At 40.0% G+C, this 23,244-nt stretch overlaps 1 protein-coding gene and 1 long non-coding RNA gene across 6 annotated transcripts in view; one reads left to right on the top strand and one right to left on the bottom strand.

Moving 5' to 3' along the window:
- Positions 1–2,877, bottom strand: part of LOC102387093 — a 13,637-nt gene extending 10,760 nt beyond the window's left edge. For 3 of the 5 annotated variants that reach the window (XR_003093881.1, XR_323718.2, XR_003093880.1), the window contains exon 1: positions 2,798–2,877. This is a non-coding gene — a long non-coding RNA (uncharacterized LOC102387093). Of the gene's footprint in view, positions 1–1,888; positions 1,951–2,797 lie in introns of those variants that run through there. The other 2 variants (XR_003093882.1, XR_323719.3) reach the window with 1 other exon arrangement.
- A 463-nt stretch (positions 2,878–3,340) lies between these two features.
- Positions 3,341–9,280, top strand: LOC102386834 (cytochrome c oxidase assembly protein COX20, mitochondrial). The gene is given in 5 exon segments (XM_025203265.1): positions 3,341–3,398; positions 3,401–3,447; positions 7,731–7,845; positions 7,993–8,056; positions 8,622–9,280. Coding segments are annotated over 5 exon segments (408 nt in total). The 5' UTR covers positions 3,341–3,355; the 3' UTR covers positions 8,761–9,280.
- Positions 9,281–23,244: the final 13,964 nt, after the last annotated feature.

Here is a 23,244-nt window from a genome sequence, read left to right as displayed (position 1 = left end):
TGGGGGGGGGGGGGGGGGGGTGGGGGGATTGGTTTGGTTGCTAGGGAATTGTTTAGCAACCTCTCTGTTCAAGAAAAAGCACAACAGCAAAAATGGAAGTCGTGCATATGTCTCTGAGATGGAAAGAGGTATCGCTCCTAGACATGACACTAGATGGTATAAGGATTTTTGAGTAAGGAAGCTGTCTGCTGAGGTTTTTTTCCTTTTTTAATAAACAGGGTTACACCAAAGAAGATACATGACTTACATTACCAATCTTTATCTACTTAATAGAAAAGGAATGCCAGGCCCCCCAAGTCCCTCCAAGGCTGGGTTAAACCAAGCTAACACTCTCAGCCCAAAGAATCTGGCAGGGCTTCACCAGCATCATCTATTAATTTGGCAATACAGCACACAACCTATTCGCTTTTTATGCTCACAGCCAGATGGACATAAATAGCGAAGGAATTCTTTACCAATATTTCTTGACGATGGTAGTCTGACTGAATTTAAAAACCACAGAAACAGAATTGTTGCAATTATTGATGCCTTCTTTTTTTCCTTTAAAAAAGGTTAATTAAATAATTTAAATAGTTCCATGTTCCTCATCCAAAAACAGAAGGACTAGGACTACTTCCATAAAACAACAGACTCACATTTTACACTGAGTTTCATACATGTATTCATGCTGTAATCTAATGTACTATTATTCCTTTTAATGCTTCCTTCCCATTTCTATCCATCTAAGAATATTACTTGTCACAACTGCCTCATGTGCCAAATAAATGAATGTTAAATCAAATATTATTCATAAATATAAAGGCATGTGAAAAATAATTCCCATTCAGAATATGGACGTATTCACACTCAGCACCCCCCTCCCTAACATAACCCTATTATCTCTTATTAGTAGCCAAGCCTAACACTGTACAAGGAAAAAAACCCAGTCTTTTGTCACATTAGAGAAACAATGACCATATTAGATCAAGCAAGTAAATGAGATTGCAAAGGCAAGAGAAAAAAATGACTGTACTGTGATTTTGCTAGAATAGGCTTGAATGCAGTTTATGTTTGTAGAGCATTCAGAAACAGAACAAATTACATATTCATAAAGAGACGAAAGGAACATTTGATTTGTTTTAATTATTGCTGGCTCTCAGACAAAAGCTTATTATAAAACAGGCAAACAAAAGGTTCTATATTTACATCATATATGTTGGTATGCAATAACTCTGCTAGAAAAATTTGCTGTTTCAAAGCAATAATACTTTTTCTTCATTTTGTTCTTCCAAATTTTTTACTTCCTTTGTCAATACACCTAATCAGCTATAACAAATGTATCTATTTTTCTTTATTTTCTCTGGTTAATCTTGGACATACCACCATATTGCATATTTATATTACAGTCCTCACTGTTTGAAAAATCAATTCTTAAAATGCCATTGCATTTTAAAAACTGATTTAAAAAATAAAAGCATAAACTGTAAACTCTCAAGAGAGAGATTTTTACCATTAGGTTTCTGTGGGTGCATCTACACAAAACGCTTAATGCGCAGTAGACTAATTCTACTGTGCATTAGCGCGCACGGCAAAAACCATGCTAATATGCTAATGTGCAGTAATATTAGTCTACTGTGCATTAAGCATCATACAAAAAGCATGTGATTGCGCTAATGCACAGTACAGCAGCCTACTGTGCATTTTAGTACTTGACTATATAAGTACTAAATTTAACATGCAGTAGACACTGCACATTAATGAGTATGTAGACATGACCAGTTTAACATAATTTACTTGTAATGAAGTGATAATGAACAGGTGATAATATAGATGTACAGTTTTCCAAGTAATGTATTTTATCTATCATAATTCAAACTATTTCTGACTTTTTAAAACTGATATCCAATACCTATCAGGCTCTCCTCATATTTTGAGCTGGCCTGCAGAAGCTTGAGAGGGTGAACCTGTGAAAGAGGAGTAACCGGCTTACACTAACAGCACTCGTCCATCACAAAATGTGTGAAAATTTAAATAATTGATACCACTGCTCTCGCTGCTTCAAAGATTTTTTAAAATCTCATAAGCAGTGCTGTGTATTTCTCCTTTCCATTTAAATGTCTTCATTGCTGGAAGGAAAGAATCCTATTTTTAAAATATTTAATGTTCTCAGGGATCTACTCACTACCTAGGATTGTTCTTAAAGCAAAGTATCCCTTTTTCCAGTCTGTCCCACTGAAAAACTCAGTTCTACATCATTCAACATGCATCCATATTTCTCTCCTTGACATTACTACTTAGAGAGTTCACAGAAGTTAGCAATGTAAAAGACAAGGAATGCCCGATTTAGTTAACACAGGATGGCTCCCTATTGCCTGCATGTCATTTTTTTGCCTAGCTAAGCTTTAAATCTACCCCACACAGAAAACGTGCTTCAGCTGTTCTTTCTTGAGAAACAATTATTCCTTGGTCTAGAGTAAATATCACCATCGGGATGTTTTTCTTCGGTAGAGAAGTCTGTAGAAATTCTCCCTTAATCATCTGCCATTAATCCACATTACTTCCCAGTGTTACTCCAAATAAATCCTCCCCTTTCTCAACGTTTTCATCATTCAAGCGTTTCTATATGGTTGCACGCCATGTTCCCCTCCCCCCTGTCCCATCCCCGGTACACATGGCTCAATCAGGAGCTTCGGCCTGTTTCCGTTTTCTTTTTTTTAGCTTTTAGGGCCTTAGGATTTCTGTTTGGCCCACTGACAGCATGACACCAAGTAACTTCCCTGCCTGTCCTGTGCCACCACATTTACCCACCACAACCCACATAAAAAAGAGGTGAAGGTGTGTGTTGGGGGGGGTGGGACGGGACGGCACACATGCGACTCCTGCGCCAACCCGACCGGGGGAAGTATACAAAGGGTCAGGAGGGGAGCCGTGCTGGTGGGGGAGGGGCAGCCCCCGCCTCCCCTCAGGGCTCGCCCAGCTTAGGCAGTTTACAACGCTGGGCCAAACGGCCGCGCGCGCCGACGAGGGCGGGGGGAGGGGCAGGAGCCAGGGGGCCAGGTCCCGCCCCCCTCCCGTGGCTCGCGCAGCATGTGCACGCGCGCGCGCGGCTGAAGGGAGGGAGGGACAGAGAAAGGGCGGGGCGGGCGCGCGCGCGCTACTCCGTGACCCATTTCACGGAACAAAGGATGTGGCTGGAATCTCAGCGCTAGACCTAAAATGGCGCCGGCGCGCGGCTCCCTCCCCCTCCCCCATCTCACCCCGCGCGGGCGCCATAGAGACGGGGCGGCTAGAGCGGCTCCTCTTGGCGCCTTCTCTATCCAGCCCGGGCTCCGCCTCTCTGGTTGGAGGCTAGCGGGAGGGAGGGAGGAGTGACGTCATGGAGACCGAGGACAGGGAGGACTCCAAGAAGGTGCGGGGGGGCCGGAGCCGGCCCTCGCCCTCGTGGGCATCCTCGAGGGGGTCGGCCCGGTGCGTGGCGAGGGGGCTGGAGCGGTCTTGGCGTGGGGAAGGGGAAGGCTGCGGGGAGCGGGAGAGAGGAGAAGGAGGCAAGTCCATGCCGCGCGTGCGCACAACGGCGGCGGCCCATCCTTCCTTTCCGCGAGCACGCCCTGGCCGCCGCGTCGCCCCCCTCGTGGCCCAGCTGGAGGGCGGCTCTGGCCAGGAGGAGCCCCGGGGCCTGCGGGGCTGTTACCTGTGCCCGGTCTGCTTGCGTCTTCAGGCAGAGCTGCCGCAGGCAGCGGCCACTGGCTCCGTGGCTCGGTCGAGGGCCGGGGGGCACTGCCTGGCTGGCTCTGCCATTGCTCCGCGGGCGCTAAGCACGCCTTGATCTCCGGCATTATGTGGGCCTGTCTGCCAGGCCATGGAGGAAGCTGTAGGGGGTGGGAAGTGACCTTGGGCGAGTGTGGGGCTGCCTTGAGCTTTTCTGCTCACGTGCCTGGGCAGAGTTTCACTAGGCAGCATCCACGAGCTCCTTTGACCTGGGGGGGCATTTGGTACTGGCCCCCATACTGTGCTTGGTGCCCCCTTCCCAAGGTGTCAGGAGGAGTCGTTGTTATTAATGCATGACCGCGTTCCCTTCCTTTCTGTTATGATTTGTTGGACAAACAACAACATTTGCCTGTCGGGGGTGCACCAGTGCTCTCGGAGGAGTGCATGTGCACCCCCTATGCATTGCCACTGATTTGTCCCAAGGAATCAGTAGATGTGTCTGTAATGGGCTCCCTTCTTAAGGAAAGCTTATAGTTTCTCAGTACACCGTGACGCATGATCCCCTTTGACACATCAAATAGACCTATGTCAGACCTTGGCAAAGAGTGAACAGAAAGGGAGAGTGAACTGGGTCTGATCAGGGTTTTTTCCACTGTTCCTCTCCCACTTGCAGCCTCCAGCATTGAAAACCTGTGAAAATCTTAAAAGTCGAAGATGGATATTATCATAGTTTGGTCGTATCTAGTCCAATTCCCTGCTCAAAACAGAACCATCCCCAACTAGATCATCCCAGCCAAAGCTTTGTCTAGCCGAGTCTTAAAAACCTCAAAGGATGGAGAGTCTCCATCCTCTCTGGGTTACCTGTTCCAGTGCTTTACTATCCTCCCAGTGAAAAAATTCCTCCTAATCTCTAATCTAAACGTCCCTTGCTGCAATTTGAGATCGGTGTTCCTTGTTCTGTTGTCTGCCACCAGAGAACAGTCTAGCTCCATCCTCTTTCAAACCCACCTTCATATTGCAAAGAGGGACAAGGACTTCTCAGGGTTAAACCTGCTTTGCTCTATTGTCTTGTTCTAGTCAGGGTATCATGTGCCCCCAGGAAGGGCTGACTGCCCCCATTGCTTTGGGCATCCATAGAAACTGAGTTTACGCCCACCTTCCCAAATTCAACCCCTACAGGAACGAGATCCACTTGCCTTCCCCTTGCTAGGACAATAGGCCGGTATATTTCTTTGGAATGACCTGTGGAATAAGGGATTCAGTATCCCCAAAGGTGACTTAATAAAGCCCCAGGTTAAAATTTTCCATAGAGTGTTTTGTAGAATGAGTGGAGTATAGAGGGGTCTGTCTTATTTCTAACGTCTCTTTTTTTGGGAGGGCGGGGGGCAAAGTCCTGTCATGAAACTGCAGCAGCAGACAAAAATAGCATTTTAAAACTATGAATCATAGGGTACATATGCAGTGTGCATGCCTCCTTAACAAAAGCACTAAGGTATCAAAGGTCTGTTTCCATGTATCACTATTTAAATTATACCAATACCATATGTGATATGACTACATCAGGGGTGTCAAACTCTTCTGGCCCTGTGGATCAGGCCCACAGATTAGCCACATGCACCAGAGCCAATGCACAAGGTTGCTTTGGCATGGGCACCTCATGCCATGCACACTTCAGTCCAGGGCTTGTGCACGTAGCTGGCATGGAGTGCACTCGGCATGAGGTGCCCATGCAGGCCCATTCCAGCACAGGTGCTGCATTCAGTGTGCGCCTATGACTGGCCTCCTGTGCTGCATCCAGCCCCTGCAGCACATTAGGTCAGAGTCATCATATGCTGTGTGCAACACACATGGCCAGTCAGTCGAAGACCCACAGGATGGATTGTAGAACACGGGCCAGATGCCGCCCATGAGCTATATCTTTGACAGCCCTGGACTACACCGCTTCAGAGCCAAATCCTCTTTGTTTCAGTTGCACAAGTTGATTTGGTCCTAAGTATCAGTTGTTTTATGTATTAAAACTTTCCATAATGGGTCTTCTATACTGGGCATGCACATCCTGATATTTTAAAATGTACACAGCCCTTCTCATACCTGAAGTCAGAAGCATCACATAGCAACTTATTTATGCCTCACAATAAATCGTATCTTCTGTACAATCATGTTGGTCAAATACAGTTCCATTCCAGAATTTGTAATTAAATGATGCTAATTGACTTCATAATTACTGTGCACACTGTATAGAAGACCTAAAGATTTTAAAGCAACAACACAGAAAAATGCAGAAACTTTTTTTTTTTACATAATGAACAAATACATTTAATTGAAGGAAATGCAACAATCCCAGCCTAACTCTGCCCCCTGCCACTATTGGGGCCATTTAATATATGTAATTTTATTGTCTGTTAACTTTATTCAGAACAGAAGATAAAGGGATACATATAGAAGCTCTTATAAATGTAACATTATAAGTGCTTGTATCAGTTGACAGTAGTCTTGGTAATATTTCTTCCAATCACCAATTTTGACTTACAGAAAAACGTTTTTCTTCTAATGATTTTAGCACGAGATAAGGACCAGCATCTAAGGCTGATCAACACTGCTTTTTGCTTGGACTTTCAAGAGGATGTTGGCTCAGTTCCCTAAGGCCCCTGAGAAAGTCCAAGCCTGCATAAAGAATTGTTTCTTTTTTATAAAGAGTTGTGTTAGAGATTATTTGTGGAAGAATTATGTTGATCCACATGGAGATTGCTCCATTATAAAATATGTATTTCTTCAGTTCGAAGAAGGCCCTATTTTTTTTTTTTAATAATCTGCCTGTTTCAGTCTATAAAATGACTTAGGTTGGTAATGTAGTCAGTTAATAACCATAACCATTTTTTTAGACAAAAATATTTTTCTTTTAGAATTTCCAAGGGTCTTTCTGTACTCATTATCATTCTCTTGAGAATGAAAATTAAGATATAATTTATTTATCATATTAAATTAGATGGATGGTTGCCGGATGGTTATAATGAAGGACTGAATGGTTCTGCCCAAATTATCTCCTCCTAGCACAGTCCTCCCCATGTTAGCTAGTTGCGAGGTGCTTGTGCAGCACAGCTAGCTATCCCAGTAAATGGTAGTAAAATGTGCTTTAAAAATTAGTAGATTAAGTCAGAAGACTGCAGTTCTAGTGTTGACACTATACATCTTGTGCTAGAATAATAGCTATATGACTGAAATTTTTAGTGCCATAGCTAGTGTGTCAAAAACATGGCTGCTACTGATTATTTTCATCTGTATATCTCACAGTATTAACTAGAGTTGATTAGTGTTATCCTCACTGTAAAGTAGGTCAAGTAAAGATATGAAGCAATATGTACAAAAGCAATGATTGATAAGATAGATAAAAATAATGGTTGATAAAGCATGGGTCAGTGATCTTGGAGTTTGTTGCAAGCTGTGCTACAAACATCTTTCATGATAAATAACCTTGAAAGTCCTGGGTATTTTTGTTACAAGGAGATAAAATTAGCCTTCCAGTGGATTGAGATGACATACTTAATGCTAGAATGTTATATAGTGTGTTGATATAATGGGACTACACAGGAAATGTATTATGATTTAATTAAAATCAGCCTAATTTATGGGGGCTTACAGTGAATGAATGTTTCTGATAAAGTGTTCAGATTGTACTTCATATACACTGAATTGCACAGAGAGCCAGAATCATTGCTTTGATTCAATTTGCTGCTCTTTCTGAACTATGCCAAGGATAAATTTGGCCTGTCTGTTTTAATGACATGGTGTTTCATATGGTGGTGCTTTGTTTGGATAAAAACAAAAATTGCTGAGATTGTTTAAAGTTTTGAGGAGTTAAAATAAAAAAATATCTTTTTGTGTAACAAATGTGTGTATAGAGAACCTGTTTGCGTGTTTGCGGAGAGAAGGGATTAATAAAAATGAAAAAGAGTTGAAGGGTTTAATTACAGTGCATCCTTTCTTCAAAAAATACTGGCCTAAGACTAAATATTTTCATAACTGATTTTTTTAAATTATTTTAGTCCTTTAAGATTTTAGGAATCCTTGATGTCCAAAAAGTCCCCTGTGCACGAGAATCAATACTCTATGGGTCACTGGGATCTTTAGTTGTGGCCACTGGACATTTTTTAGCCACCAGTGAGTATTAATTCATTATCATTATTTTCTTTTACATTTTTGGCAAGAAGCCTGAAAAAAATCAAGTAAAAATATTACACTGTTCTAGTTAATGAATCGTACAATTTTGCTTGTATTTCACTTTCTGCTTTTTATTTTTCCTTTCAGGTAGAGTGAAAAGATCTTTTGACTTTGGAGTAGGAGGTTTTATTTTAACAACCCTAGGATATTGGTATGTAAAGTGTTCCTTCTTTTTGACAGGCTGAAAACATTTTCATAAAATCTTAGGCTGCTTCCGTGATCTTTCATGCTGTTCTTCCTACATGATGCTGTTAGCCATGTGTCCTTCCACCCCATTTATATGCGTTCCCAAAACTTAACGCCCTCAGAGATGTTAAAAGTTTAACACATACATTACAACAGTATTACAAATACATTTAAAAAATCATTACTACATTTAAATGGGTCTCCCAAGAAATCAGACACCCTTGTCCTATTCTTAACTTTTCACCTGTGTCTGTTGTAACGTCTTCCCATTCTGACTTAAACTTTGATCTTGCAAATACTTGAAGATGTACTATTCTTTACATATATGAGCAGTCTCCTTTGAAATTAGTGGAACTTCTTACACGTTTAAAACAATGTGTGCGCTGTGCCAGTCCTTGCATAAATGCTGATAAAGTATAGTATTATAAAATGTCTGGTATATATGGTTTCAGCACTAAGCATTTGAACAGCTATAATACAATGCTGTCACTCAAGTGAAGCAGGGAAACATGGTTTGTTTTTTCTTCAAGGTTCTATTGCAGATACAATTATGCAAAACTAAGGATTCAACAAAGAATTATCCAAGAAGGAATGAAAAACAAGATTATATATGAAGGCACTCAGTTTGACCCGGAGATAAAAGAAAAGAACAATCAAGGTGGCAATTAACCTATTATTGAGGGACCCAATGGACAAGTGCAGTTTGGTGGGTCCTTAAATAGCCTTCCAGGGTTACCTTTCCTTGTAAGATGGAGGAGAACAAATCAAATCTGTTAAACTACTGCTTCCCCCACCCCTCCCTGCAACAAGCAGTTTAAAGAGAATATGTTAAAGAAAACAAATATGGTTTTGTATGAATGGGAATGACTTTTCAGTCCCTGGCCCACTGAGTCTAATAGAAATTACTAATTTTGTTCAAGATTGCGGAGGACTAATGACAGTGTTTCTGAATTGTTTAAACAGCATTGTATAATTGCAAAAATGACAGTTTTGGTAGCATCATTTTCCAATAAAAATAATGTGTTATCCATGTTATAACTTTCCTATATCTCTACATAAATCTTGTACTCATTAGTCATTCTTAAAATTAAATAGAGTGTATATGCCTGAAGTTGTTTCATAAAAAACATGTTCCTGCTTGAACAGGAATATTCTGCTTTACTGCTGCAAAATAAATAATGGAAATGTTCCTGTTAAGTCTTATACTTATTTGACTTCAGGTTGTACATTCAAAAAGTGGGCAAGTTTTGTCAGTAGTGCAAACTGGAAAGCTGCAGCTGGACTCGTCCTGGTAAGCGAAGGGGGCACGGGGAGCTCTGATTTTTTCCGTGATAAAAAAATAAATGCCAAAATATATAAGTATTTAGAATGTATTTTATTATAACGATTGAGGCAGTGGTAGGCTTTCAAATTTCTTTAAAATTGTAAATATTTAAATAAAACATTGTCTTAAATTGATACATACATATATAGTAAGTTTCATTTTAATTACGGAAAAATGCAGATTTTGGGGTATTTAATCAGAGAATTTTTAGTTTTTAAACAAAGAAAAACCAGAATCCCTGGGCATGGCTATAGACTGCTTTCTGCGGCCAGATCAGATAAAAACTAATTTCTGCTTGCGCCCAAGGATGCTTAGTGACTCTCAGAAGTGAGCACTACTGCACTATTGCTATTCAATAAATAACTTTTGGTCTAAAGTAATTACTTGTTTCTATTTTTTAACTAACCTAAGTATTCTATGAACTGAATGGTTTTTGTCTGTCTCAGGGCTATAATGTTACATGTGTGTATGTTAACTGCTTGACTCTGAAGTGTTCCAGTTGAGTCAGTGTAAATCAGTGCAAATTCCTGCTTGACACATTTCAATCTGAAAACATTTATCTGTGCCAAAATACTTTTTTCTGTGAACATGTAGTTTAAAGCATTGAACAAACTTGCAGCCTCTTTCAATTTTAAGTAGATTTAAAGTCAAATACAACAAACTTGACTTTACATAATTTAGTCTCCTAGCAGACTGAACAGTCAATTTTTTTTCTTCTTCCTTTTCTTTTCCATTTTTCTTCTCATATAATCTTATTTGGGAAGTTAAAGAGTAAGACTAAGTTTTATTTTTTTAAAAGTTTGTTTAATGTTTTATTTAATAAATAAACAAACCAATCTTTGCATATACTCAAGTGATCTTGCAATGCATTTTTTTCCTGGGTTTACATAGTTCACCAGGAAATCGGTATATGTTCTCACACTTAGTCACAGAAAGCCATCCCAAGTCAGAAAGGGAAGCATTTCTAGTCTAGTTTTGCAGTTTTCCCTCTCCCTAGGCTTCTGTCCAAACTAGTTGTGACATAAAGCAATTAAGAATGACACTGGAGAAACTCACTAAGTACCGAACAGTGCTTAACAAACTTATTTTAATACATAGCTGAGTTTCTTTCCCATCTGACAGAACAGAGAAAGTATAAAAAAAACCAAAGTATAAAGGAATTTCAGCCTAAGTTTAGAAGTTGGAGCTTTTTTTTGGTTGAGGGGTCCTGGTTAAGGTAGAAAGACAAAAGTTTGCAAGTGAGAATTCACACTTGGTAAAGAGTAGTGATTGGAAAGGAATGAGGTACCACCCAGGCTTGGTGAGGGTTAACACACACAAAGCAGTGATAAGTAATTAGAGATGAGTTTTTCCAACAAAATGGCATCTGTGGGAATAACTAACAAAATGTTATAATGTAACATTTTATTAAGATTCAAATCAAAGAGACTGTATGTGTTGATTGACTGGCTAACCTGTTATCTAGGGTCTTCAGCAGTGTTAGATACCACACTAAATTGAGGGAAAGGGGTATTGACCCAACTGGACTGGAGTGTCAGGTAACATGCTTACATCGTGCAATAGATCTAATCAATAGTCATATTTTTTTCTGAATGAATATATATTAATTAGTTAACCCATCATATAAGGTTGAACTATCTGTCAACTGAGAAATGTATAATTAGGCTCCATATACTCATGCCAAGGTGACTTACCATTTGGACCCTTCCTTACATTTTAGCTTTTAAATAATTGTATTGCTTTTGTCATTGGGTTATTGAAGATACCCTTCCATTGAACTGAAAATACCTCTAATTGACAAGTAACAGAAAATAGCAAGGAAAAGATTAAAAATATCAGTACTTCACTATTTTTGAGAGGGGAAGAAGGTGTTAATATTCCCTGCTGCCCTTTCAGCAGCAGTTTGAGTGTTTGAAATTATTCCTTTCCTTCTGCCAAGTTACCATGCAGCTTTTCAGCAGCTGTCTAAGGTCCTGTAGCTGCTATCTCACTTTCTATTGTTAAAACAAAGCTGGAAACTGTTCAGTTTTCTAAATTTAGTTTCCAATCCCTAAAAACACTTACACAGGTGGAAATTATTACACATTTAAGTCATCTTCCAGAGCTTATTGGGGCAACTCCAGATGTATAAATGTTTGCAGGAGTGCCATCTTAGTTTTCATTAGACTTGCATTTATTTATAGAGCAGTATGACGTAAGGGTCCCTCTGTGCTAGCTGCTCTACAAGTGGAGTGAAAAATGGTCTCAGTCCTAAAGCATGTAAAAGACAGACAGAGGTTGGGCAGGAGGCATGAAACATAGAAGCAAAGTGAACAAAAGGGTTTGAGTGCTACAATTATAAATAAATAAATATACTTGAGTCCAAAAAGAAGAAAGAGGCACCATGAAGGGAAGGGAGTAAGAAAGAATGGGAACAGCAGTGAAGGTGAAGCGAAAGCCGAGTGGCTTAGAACAGGGGAAGGTATTCAAGGTAAAAGCTAGAAAGACTTATACCAACTGTAGCTGCTTCACTGTCGGCCATAGAAAAACATTGGAAGTGATTGTTGGGTCATAAACCACTGTTGAAAGAGTGGCTGGGCTTTTGACAAACCGAAGGAAAGAAAAGGGAGTCAGTGGCACCTTGATAAAGAATTATAATCAAAACAAGCAGGGAGAATTGCTCTATATGCTTTTTCTCTGTTATTTTCCTATATGCTACCAGAAATTATCTTTCAAAGTGGAAATTAATTACAATGTTTCCTATGCTGTTACATTTAAGAATATGGGTCGTTAATGTTAGTAGCTAATACTAGTAAGAGACTTAAGAACATACCTCATGCATACCACAAAATCCTGCTAACCCAACCAGTAACAATCTATATTTGGGCTTTCACCTTCCAGTGTTCAAATTTGAAGTCATGTATCTTGTACATAAACAGATACTGGGGACTTTTACCATCCTGTCACCTGTACATCCTTGGATACAGGGTATAACTATTTAATAGAATTTAGGTTTTGTTTATTTTGGGGGTTTTTTTTAAAGTTTGGCTTGTATGTATATAGTTAACATCTGGTTAATAACTATAATAGCTAGTCATGTTTTTGTATTGCCAGAGACCTAAACCATGCCTTTTGTCTGCTGCCATATGATATTACTCTGCCAAAATAAATTGGAGGGGTGGGCAGGTTCTGCTTCATTAAAGGTAGTTTGTATATGGATAGAAACAAACCTGTATTGACAAAATTAGAGTTCTGTTAAAATAACCTTATAGTGTAGACTAAGCCTTTGGTTATCACTGCACTGAAGCTAGGATCGCCTAACTCATGGGTTCTCAACCTTTTTTATGCTGCAGACTGGCAAACCGTGGACTGGAAGTGACCGCAGACCAGCATGTTGTGGGCCAGCAGCCAACCCTTTTGGTTGGCTGCCGGTCCGCAGTATGCCCGGTCACTTCCAGACCGGCAGCCAACCCTCCTGCAGACCGGCAGCCAACAGGCCATGGCCTGGGGGTTGGAAACCCCTGGCTTAACTAACTGGATAGCTAGTTTAGCCTGGCCCCTTTCCTCCCAGCTCTGTGGAACATCGTCCAGCACAGAGAATGTTGTCTCAGATGTTATTTTGTGCACATCTTCTGGGCATTCCCTCCTCCCTGGCTCCATTTTTCTCAGAATGTATGGATACAAACTGGTAGCACAGTAAACTGATGGATATAACACTGTTGTTAAAAAGCTGCTGTGCATCACAAACTGGTACATATAAGCCTTTAGACAACTCTTATATAATATTTTCATGGTCATTTCAGAGAATACGTAGCTTCAACTAGTACTTTGGCATGTTTCACTTGTGATAATCACCTGTCATGCTAGTCTGATACTAGATCTTCTGTATGACCCTATGCTATATAGAGTGTAAACCTTTCACCCTAGGAAACGTGTTTGATGTATTGCTCAATGCAGCATGATATACTTTCGCATTGCTTCATTTGAAAACAAAACAACACTCTGCTGATCATGCTCCCCTACTACTGCAGCAGCAATTCTCATAATCTGGCCAAAATAACTTTTTTTCCCTTATACTGACCCCTCTGTGGTTGTTTCTCTGAATAAAACTGGTGAGACGATCACAGGCTAAGCCTGTCTGAAGTAGCATTACTTCTGGGAAGAACATATCCGAATTTATGTCTCTCTCCTGACCCCTTTCAGTTACTTCTTCATTGAAGCATTAGAAAAAAATAACTGGGCATGTCTACACATGTGCACTTACTGCACAGTACAGGAACAGATCTACATGTGCACACCCATACTGCACAGTAAATATGGTGACTTACACCAGCTTGAGTGTAAATTTGATACCTGCATTATGCAGCTATCAAATTTATGCCTGATTAGTTACTGTGCAATAATGCATGTGTAAACATCTTACTGCACAGTAACACTGTGTGTGTAGACTGACTTGGGACTAACGCTTTAGTGTTAATGCGCTTTAGGTGTCTGCATGTGTAGATGCCAGCCTATTCCTGTTGGTGTAAATGCACATGTAGACAGACCCACTGTGTAGGAACTTAAAAATATTACTGTTTTCCTGTATTCTAATAAAGTAACTTTTTAAAGTTAAAATTAGGTGATTTATGTGTGGTACCAAGTTTAAAAATGGAGATAGGTAATAAATAGCCTTTTTTTCCTGGTGGGGTAATCCTGTTTGTCCCTGCCCAGGGACTGACAGTTATTTTTATCTGTCTGAAGTTTAATGAAAACTTCTCTCACGTGTACAGTCATTTAAAACAATCCCAGGATAAAGATAAGCAGGAAGTAGCATGGAATTTTCAGGAGATTCTGCCAAGAGCCTGCTCCCTCCCCCTCTCTTTTCCTGCTCCCAAGAGTGGCAGTGTACTCGAAGAGAAGTACAGATGGAAGCTGTGCCTATGCTGCAGCCTTGAGGCCGGGGGGGGGGGGCAGCGGAAAGTTGGCTGTACCCACCCCAGCACCACACTTCATTGGTTAGCCCCAGTTTGGGCACAGGCAAAGCTTTCTATCTCCATGCACCAGATCAGACCTGCTGTCCCCTGATTTACATGACTATATGGACAGGTTCTTTGTGCATCAATACTCTTCTGTAAAATGGAGGTACTGGTAATACTCCCATACTTGGCCTATTTCATAGAGCCTCTTAGCCAAGTACATAACTAGATAGCAGTTCCTATTCTCTCTATCCCACATTTTTCCTTTTGAGCATTACTCAAAGAAAGTGTGTGTGTGTGTTTTGTTTTGGGGTTTTTGTGGAATGTCATCAGTTATCTTCCCTTCTCATCACTACCCTGAGAATAATTTGAGGTTGAATTCTTCACAGGTCCTAAACTGACACTTTGGAAGCAGTGCAAGAGGCAAGGATTTCTTAGGGTGATTTCTTTTATTGGACCACTTATGCAGTTGGGATACAGTTAGTTAAGCTTTCAAATGTAAGGCATTCTTCATCAGGTCTCACATTGGAAGTAGAGCAGTTTCAGCAAAGACATTCCTTGACTCTTAGTAGCATTAACAGATGTGGAACTTGATTTTCAATTGCATTTAAAATGTTTAAAAAAAAAAAAAAAAAACTACTACAGCTCACTGTAACTATAAGTATCCATATTACATATTCTTTGCATTTCAGAACTACTTAGAAACTGAGCCAAGAATAGGGCCCTTTTTTCCAACGTCATTCTACAAATGCACAAGAAAGGGCTCTAGAGTGTTTCTGATACAATGGCCAGTTACCACGACAGTGACACTGCAATGGCATCAGCAATCCTGAAGGATGTACAGACCATTTATGGAGGACTTTCTCCTCTGAGGATACTGAATTGTTTGGCAACCTCAAACTCCCCTGCACCTGTTAAAAAGACTCAAAAACAGTCCCAGGGAGACTATCCCTGAGAGATTCACAGTTTAGCCCTTTGCTCCAAAGTCATAACACCTTTCAAGCCCATTTTGAATAAGGAACACTCCTACAATCCTAGGCAATATATTTATCACATCAAGATACTGAGGACACTAACTTTAATCTTCCTCCATGCTGCATTCGCTGCTCTAACAGGTGAGCAAATTTGATAGGATTGTCAGGAGCCATTTCACATCCAATCCAGGCAGCATGTAGTCTTTGGAAGCTGCATCATCTATGTCATGGGTGAGATCTGTCATGATGGGAGACAGATGGGTGCTATGGATCATCATCCAAGACTACCACAAGCAATTCCATTTTATTGTCTGCCATCTATTATCTTATTTCTTTTTATGGTCCCTTTTCCCAAGACACTGTTACGAACTGTGAACTGGTCTTATTTTCTCTAGGACACAAAAAGGAAGCTTCATTAGAGTTCAGGGGAAGAAGTTTCTACTTCTACTATTTCCTCATTTCAAAGAAGAAAAGGGGTCTTTCTTCTATTCTAAATCCAAGGAAACTCAACATGCATGCACTCTCACAGCTCCAGGGTGGTAGGTAACACTTGCTTTCATCATTTTGTTTCTTCAGCTCAAGATTGGTTCATAGTTCTGGATGTCCAGCATGCATTTTTCCTCATAGCTACATATCCAGCCCACAGAAAGTACATAAGAATCACAGTAGGGCCAAACCATTACTAAGCATAGGGTTCTCCTATCAGAGTATTCACAAAATGCCTGTCAGTAGTGGTGATGGTGCACTTAAGACAACAGACAGAGTACATTGACCTGCAACTAAACAACCACTGATCAGAGGCAGGTTCCAATAAACAACTGCATGTTAACTGACAAGCTGTCGCTCAAATGATACTTGCATAGTTCTTAAAATTATGGCTGAGGTCAATGAGTTGTAGTCCCTTCCCTTGGCAGCAGTGTGGGCTCAGGTTTAAAATGTTATTCTTCAGCTATTTTCTCCAGTAAAATCAATGATGAAGGGAAACTGGTCCCAGACCTGCCAGGGCACTCATCATGGTGACACTTCTCCCATCCCAGGGAGTACCAGGTAGAGCAAGGTTTCTTTCAGCTCCCAGATACTGGAACAGAATGTGTGCTGGGCCAGGCCAGGGACAAGACAAGTGGACCAAGTTGGCCAGGCAACCAGAAATATGACATTTGCGTTGTTCCAGTACTTGATTCTGCAACCTTAATATCCTTAACATAGTTTCTTTTATGTGATATAAAATATGTAGAATTCTATATCATAAAGATATATATAGGCACACAGCATGCACTGTGCAACAAAAAATGAACATATTGTCCCATGGTTCCACACGTTTTTAGACACAAGCCACCCCTCAGAAAATGCTAGCTCTCAGCATTCACTCCTTTTTTGACAAGTAAAATAGAGGAATTCTTCTGTTGCAAAGAACTCAAAGAGACTATTACAGGTCAGATTTTTTTTAACACTAGATTCCTATTTGAATTCTTTGGATTTATCTTCCAAATCATATTTGCACACAGCACTAACACCCTTGCAAGGGATTGCAAGGGACATATCCTCCTGCTTGCAAATCACCAATAAGGCACTCGCCTAAGTTCTGTTCCTATGGATTTACAGGTCCAGCTCCACCTTCTGGAAATAAATATTTACCAATGCCAATGTGAAAATTCAAATTCAACAGTAAGTGCTCTCAGGAATTTATTCCAGAGCAGATTATTTCTCAGACCATTAGAAATAGCTGCTGTACTTTTCTCCCCCCTTCTTGTTATAAAGGAAAAGTTTGCAACAGCTCATCTAGACAGCTTGCCCATGAAAGGACTGTGTAGAACTGAAGGTGAACAGCAAAGCTTAAGCTTTTAAAAATGAGATTGCCTAAATTCCATTTTAGCCTTGGTCTTACAGCTGTCCCTTGCAAATGTGTTTCCACTGGACTCTAGCGGACATTTCTCAGAGTGAAAGAGTCCATGGAAAAACTAATTCAGAAGCATAACACTGCATAAATTTTAAACTTACATTTATAGTGAGAAAAAACAAAACATTTTTCTGAAAAGATAGCTACCAGATAAAAATCTGCATATTGAAATGAAAGGTTTACCTTATTGTTACTGGATGCAATGAAACCAGTCACCTTTATAGGGAGAAAAGTATGCGAGTGAACCGACTTATAAAGCTGGATATTATAAATTAGGTTAGTGGAGGTTTGGTTTTCCCCTTCCAAATCCCTCAGCTAGGACCTGAGACAAGAAGCTGTCATTTGATTACCTTAGCCCCTTCCCCTTCACTTCAGTGGTCATACTTCAGAAGGCTGTGCACGTTGGAAAGTTGCCCTTTCCTATCTAAGCATTCTTTCATGTTTCTTAATGCTTGTATTTTTAACATTTTCTAGTATTTGGCATTTACACAGCACATCAAGGTAAAACTAAAACTACCTCCATCAACAGTAAGATTTTACATTAGCACTCTCACGATAAAAAAAAACACAAGCCTATTTTATTTTGTGTAGAGAGGGTTGAAGATGGTGACACCACCTACAGGGCCACCCAAGTAAATTGAAGGTCACTGGAAACTGGGAAACGGAGAATGAATTGTATGACTGAAGTGATAACCACTCCTTCATCCATTCACCACACTGTCTAGTGGCTAAAGAATAAGGCCCAGCATGGTTTATCCTCAAATTCCTCACCTTCTCCCAGTGCTTCACCAAATTGTAACGTTTGTAAATTGGCAGTTGGCTCTCTTACCTCTTGCAATTTTAATTCTAATAACTTGTTTTTAAGTATAGATACCATCTTAACTGTTTACTTCCATAACCTTGATCTTGATAACCTGGAACAACTGTCTGAAATTAATCGAATGAAACTGAATGAAGACAAGAGCCAAGTCTTGGACTTAAGATGAAACAATTACATGAGGATACTGAGGCATGACTGGCTAGGCTGCAGTGCTGCAAAGAATCTGGGGGCTGTATAAAAAGTATTAGAAATCTAGAAAATGCAATTTACAGAGAAAGAGGTGTAAGAACAGAGATTATTTAGCTTAGAGATGACCGAGGATTTAATAGCAGTCTTCCCACACCTGAGGGGTGACTGTAGAGGCTTATGATGCTATTCTATTAGCTGCAGGGGACAGGAGGAGAAACCAGTCCTAAACTGCAACAAAGGAAATTAAGGTTGGATATTAGGAAGGTTTTCTTAACTATAAAAAGGTGGTTAAGCATTGGTATAGACCACCTAGAGAGGCTGTGGCTAGGGGTGTACAAAACAGGCCATATTTGATTCAGATTCAGCCCGAATCAGGGACAGTGATTCAATTCGTTGATTCGGATCACTGTCTTGACTTGATTCAGTCAAATCTGAACCTGAAGATTTGATGCCGAATCAGAGAATCGGCAATTCAGCCATAGACACAGCTTTAAATGTTTTTTTCTACATATCTCAAGGTATTGGGCACAACTCATGAATGCTGCGATGGTGGGATGGATGGAGCGTCCCACAGGAGCACGGGGGCGTAATCCTATGTGCTTGGCGGCAAACCTGGAAGTGGACCGGAAGTAGTTTCGGTCCACTTCCTGGTCCACTGGAGAGCATGCTGGGGGACCCCGCATGCCCCTCCAGACCTGGGAGGCACCAGTCAGTGAGCCAGGTACCTTGAGGTATATAGAAAAAAAAAAAAGCTGTGTTTATGGCCAAATCATTGAATCTTTCTGAATTGATTTGGAGGGTTCCAATTTGATTCAGAGAAATTAAAGGGTCTCCTGATTCAATGTAGATTCGGAGATTCAGCTGCCAAATCAGGCAAAATCTGTCCAATCGAATCAGCAACCAAAGCTTCGCACAGCCCTAGTTGTGGTATCCATAACCTTGGAAACCAGGAGCAGGTTAGACAAACAACTTACCTAAAATGGTTTCAACAGGAGTGATCCTGCCTTTAGCAGGGGGCTGATCTATTTACCTTTCTAAGGTCCTTCCATCCCTATTTTTTATGATTTTATAGAAACAATCCTGATCCTAACACTTTTCAACAAAACTTTCTGGATAAGTGTAAAGTTAATATTCATATACAAGGACTGATATTGAAAGCATAAAATGAAATTGAATTTATGAACCTTATACTACTTCCATAAAGGAGACTAAACAAAATACAGTAAGTTAAAAAGCTTTTGTTGTAAATTCTAAGTGATAGAGATCACGCAGCTGTTTGTTCATTGCGGTAAATTCCTGCCATTCCCTGTTTGTGAACTGGAAAGGAGAAGTCAAAGGGAGTATCCAAGTCACTCTTCCCCTTGACTGATTTTGTACAACTGTTGCAGCTCTAAAAAGGCCCACAGTGACAAGGAACAGACAGCTGGTGCCTCAATTACCACAGCCAGAGAAAGAAGCTACATAATACTCAAATCACCACGGTTTGATGCAACTTGCTCTACGAAAAAGTCTTCATCCCTCAAACAAATGCAGCCATATTGTCCAGAACCATGGTTTACTTTGCATCACAAAAAGGGGCACTGAAAAGCTCGCAGGCTTGCTTTAAACTTTTCCGGGGCTGGTTTGGTAGCGTATTAAAGTTTAAAAGCAACTCTTGAAATGTCTATTTTCTCTCAAAAGAATGTTGTCACCCAGTTCCTGTCCATCCTTACTTGACCTCACTCCAGATTACCATTGCTAGTCTAAACTACTTTCTGTAAAACACTCCATTGTTTCTCCCACATTTTTCAAGTGCCAATATACAATCAACCTTCAGGTTCCTTTGCACTTTCTGTAATATCTAAGTAATGCATGCCCTGCTAGAATTCACTTCGATTTCTGAACTGGTTTGAAGTTCTATTTTCAGAAAGCATTAACTTAAGAGACTCCTAAACTGTTGGGGGGCGGGGGGCGGTTTGTTAGAAGGATGGCTTCAACAGGTGTCTATCAAAGCAGGAAAAGCATCTCAATGAGGAAAGCAAGTGCTACAGATTTACATAGCATAACTGGATCACTCCTGGAAGACTTGGAAATTCGCTTTTCAACAAGCAGCCCCGCTATCATATTTCCAGAACCAATAAGGTATTTTACACCAAAATACCAGTTCTAATAAATTCCTGTATGAAGCAACTAAGAAGAAATGACAACCAGGTCAGAAATGTAGATGCTATTACACATGGTGACAATTTTCTTGGCTGAACAAAATAAAATTATTACTGCACACTCCTGTAGTAAGCAAAGACCAAAATAAACCCTGTTTCAGTATGTCATTTCTTTTTCAGTTGGATTACCAAAATCATTTACTGACACCCATGTTCAGGTAAGAATTCTCTTGCATAGTGCAGGCAAGGTCAAGTGTGGCAGGTTAGACAAGCTAGTCTGGCATGTGATTAACACCATGTAATTTCAAAAACCTACTGTTTACCAGGCCACTCCCTGCTTGCTAGGCTTTTCACAGCTCAGTGGTAACAGAGTCTGGCAAACCAAGATCTTAAGTTTAATTCTTTTCACACTAGCGTTTTAAAAGATTTGCCATAGAAGTGTGTGTAAAAGAATTTATATTGCCAGAATTTTCATGCTCTGTTTATACAAAGTATTTCTGGGCATCTTCCCATGGTTTCACTACCACCCCTGCAGCATTTAAAAAAGAAAAACACAAACACAAACCACCACATGCATAGGTATCCAACTGATTTTGTAAGGCAGGGTTGTGTACAACCACAGGTAGAAGACCACAAATGGTACATAAAAGTAGGAAATATCTACATAGCAGGTCCAGTAGATAAACCTAAAGACTGTATCTGAACTGGGGGAGGGGGCGGAAAAACCTCATCATCCATATCCTGTATTTCCCTGGAATTTATAGCATTTGGCAAGAGGGAACTTAAGCCTCTAACTGCCTACAATACACGTTTAGAAAGTCTACTGGTACTATGCTATTACTGCAGATCCACCAGTTTTCCTGCCAGGATAAAAATAGCTCATTTTTGTCACTGTCATGCGATTGCTAGCAGCAATGCAGCTGCTCTAACAGGAGTATTACTTTCTCCTGGTGTAAACAAGGCTTTATAGCATGCTCAAGGAATTACCCATTTTAACAAAATAGCCTAATCTTTTTCCCTTTAGCAGAAGGCAGCTGTAGTTTGTACTCTTCGTTGAAATAGTATTTATATATAATCAACTCAATGCTAGTTTTCCTTTGCTTTAAAAAAAGTGCAGCATGTGGACTGAAAACGCAATTCTTGGAAAGCTAGCCATTTCATAAGCAAACAGGAGTCACTTATAAGAGGCTAATGTTTTTGTTGAGAGGGGATTACATATTAAGTACATTAGATCTGGTAACACTAGTGTTAAAGTGAGCTACAAAGGTGGTTCCCTTCAGTGGTACTGTGTTGACAAACAGCAAGTGTTTTCAGTGACAAAAAAGTAATCTCAAAAAGATGTATGGGAAGAGAGAGAAACTGTAGCAAGTACTGAATGGCAAGTTGTTTCAAGGGAAAGTAATTAGAATTAGCTCTTGAATTTCTAAAGGATTTATCCTTTTAGCTTGCATTATAGCACTAGAAATAGTATGCATTAAACTTCGTCAGATACTACTCCCGAGATAAGCATGACACATTTATAAACAAGCTAATTCTGCATTATCACATTTGTGCAGGATCCATTCCACTTAAACATACCAGCTCTATGCGTTATAAATTGGACTAGTTAAATTTCAAATGCTGAGTTTATGTTAAAACAAAAAATACTATGAAGCAGCAAAAGCTTCCAAAAAGCAATTTTAAGACACATTCCATATTCAAAGTAGTGAATGGTTTTCTCCATGTTTTAGGAGCATTTTTTTCTGACAATTTGTGAAACCACAAATTGTGACAGTATACATTAGAAGAGTTTTTGTTGTTGTTTTTTCCATAAAAGTAAAAATTAGAGATACTTATTTCTGCAGGAAAAAAAATTGCAGACTTCTCCAGCACTGCAAGCATTCAGCTGTACCTTTCATTATTAGAGACTCTTTGGTACATCCACTGTTAATGCATGCTTATGTTTAATGCTGAAGGGCTTTGTGTGTTTTCCTAAATCACAAGCAAATGATCAATTCCAAGGGGAAAAAACAAACAAACAACCCTTAACTTCCCTTTCATGCCAACAGTGACATGGGACTTCTCAAGTCTCGTCAAAAAGTACTCTGGTTATACCTCCCACACTTATGTTGACTAGTGCATTTGTTAGAAAACTATGCTTTGCAACATTGCAGGGGGCAGGGAATGCTCCTCAAAACAGCTGTAATTTTTTCTATGGCAAGGGGTAGTGGAAAGCAGGCATAGGTATTTCACCTATCAATATTTTATTATCTGTTCAAACAAGTTCTAGAAATTCTCAGTGTAAGTTCCACCCACCCCTTGGCTAAACAATATTTTTTGTAGTAAGGGGCAAGGGGGAGAAAAAAAAAAGTGAAATGTAAAAAGGAAAAAGGTAGAGGTATTCTCCAAGCGAATGAGAATATTATATTTCCTGGAATTCTACTACACCTACAACCTATCAAATTCTGGCCTTGGAGATTACTAGATGCATTACAACTGTGCTAAGATTTCATTTTTGTAACAACAGCATCCATCTTTCTTATCTAATATATCCCTAGAATGAATGACAACTAGCTTAACATTGTCATTATGATTTTATGTAGGCTTAAACTTGACTTTGCTTCCTCCTTCCTTCTCTGAACGTTTTCTCTTAAAATTTGTTCAGAGCAAAAGTTCATGTTTCTCCTACACATGAACACACACAAGTACGGTATGGGACTGTATATGGGATATATAATCTTTATAAACAGACAACAGCCACCAGTTTAACTTTTTAAACACAAATATTGAGCGTGCAGAGTAAAGACTGAGCTGTCCAACATGTGTTTATACATTCTCTTAAGTTTAAAAGGGATTTTAAACCGTTGATGGCGAGAATCCCAAAACAAAGAG

This window comes from Alligator sinensis, unplaced genomic scaffold, assembly GCF_000455745.1.
Source record: "Alligator sinensis unplaced genomic scaffold, ASM45574v1 scaffold534_1, whole genome shotgun sequence".
NCBI classification, from domain to species: domain Eukaryota; kingdom Metazoa; phylum Chordata; order Crocodylia; family Alligatoridae; genus Alligator; species Alligator sinensis.
The sequence above is the reverse complement of the archived record's forward strand: the minus strand, read 5'-3'. Positions and strand labels throughout refer to the sequence as shown.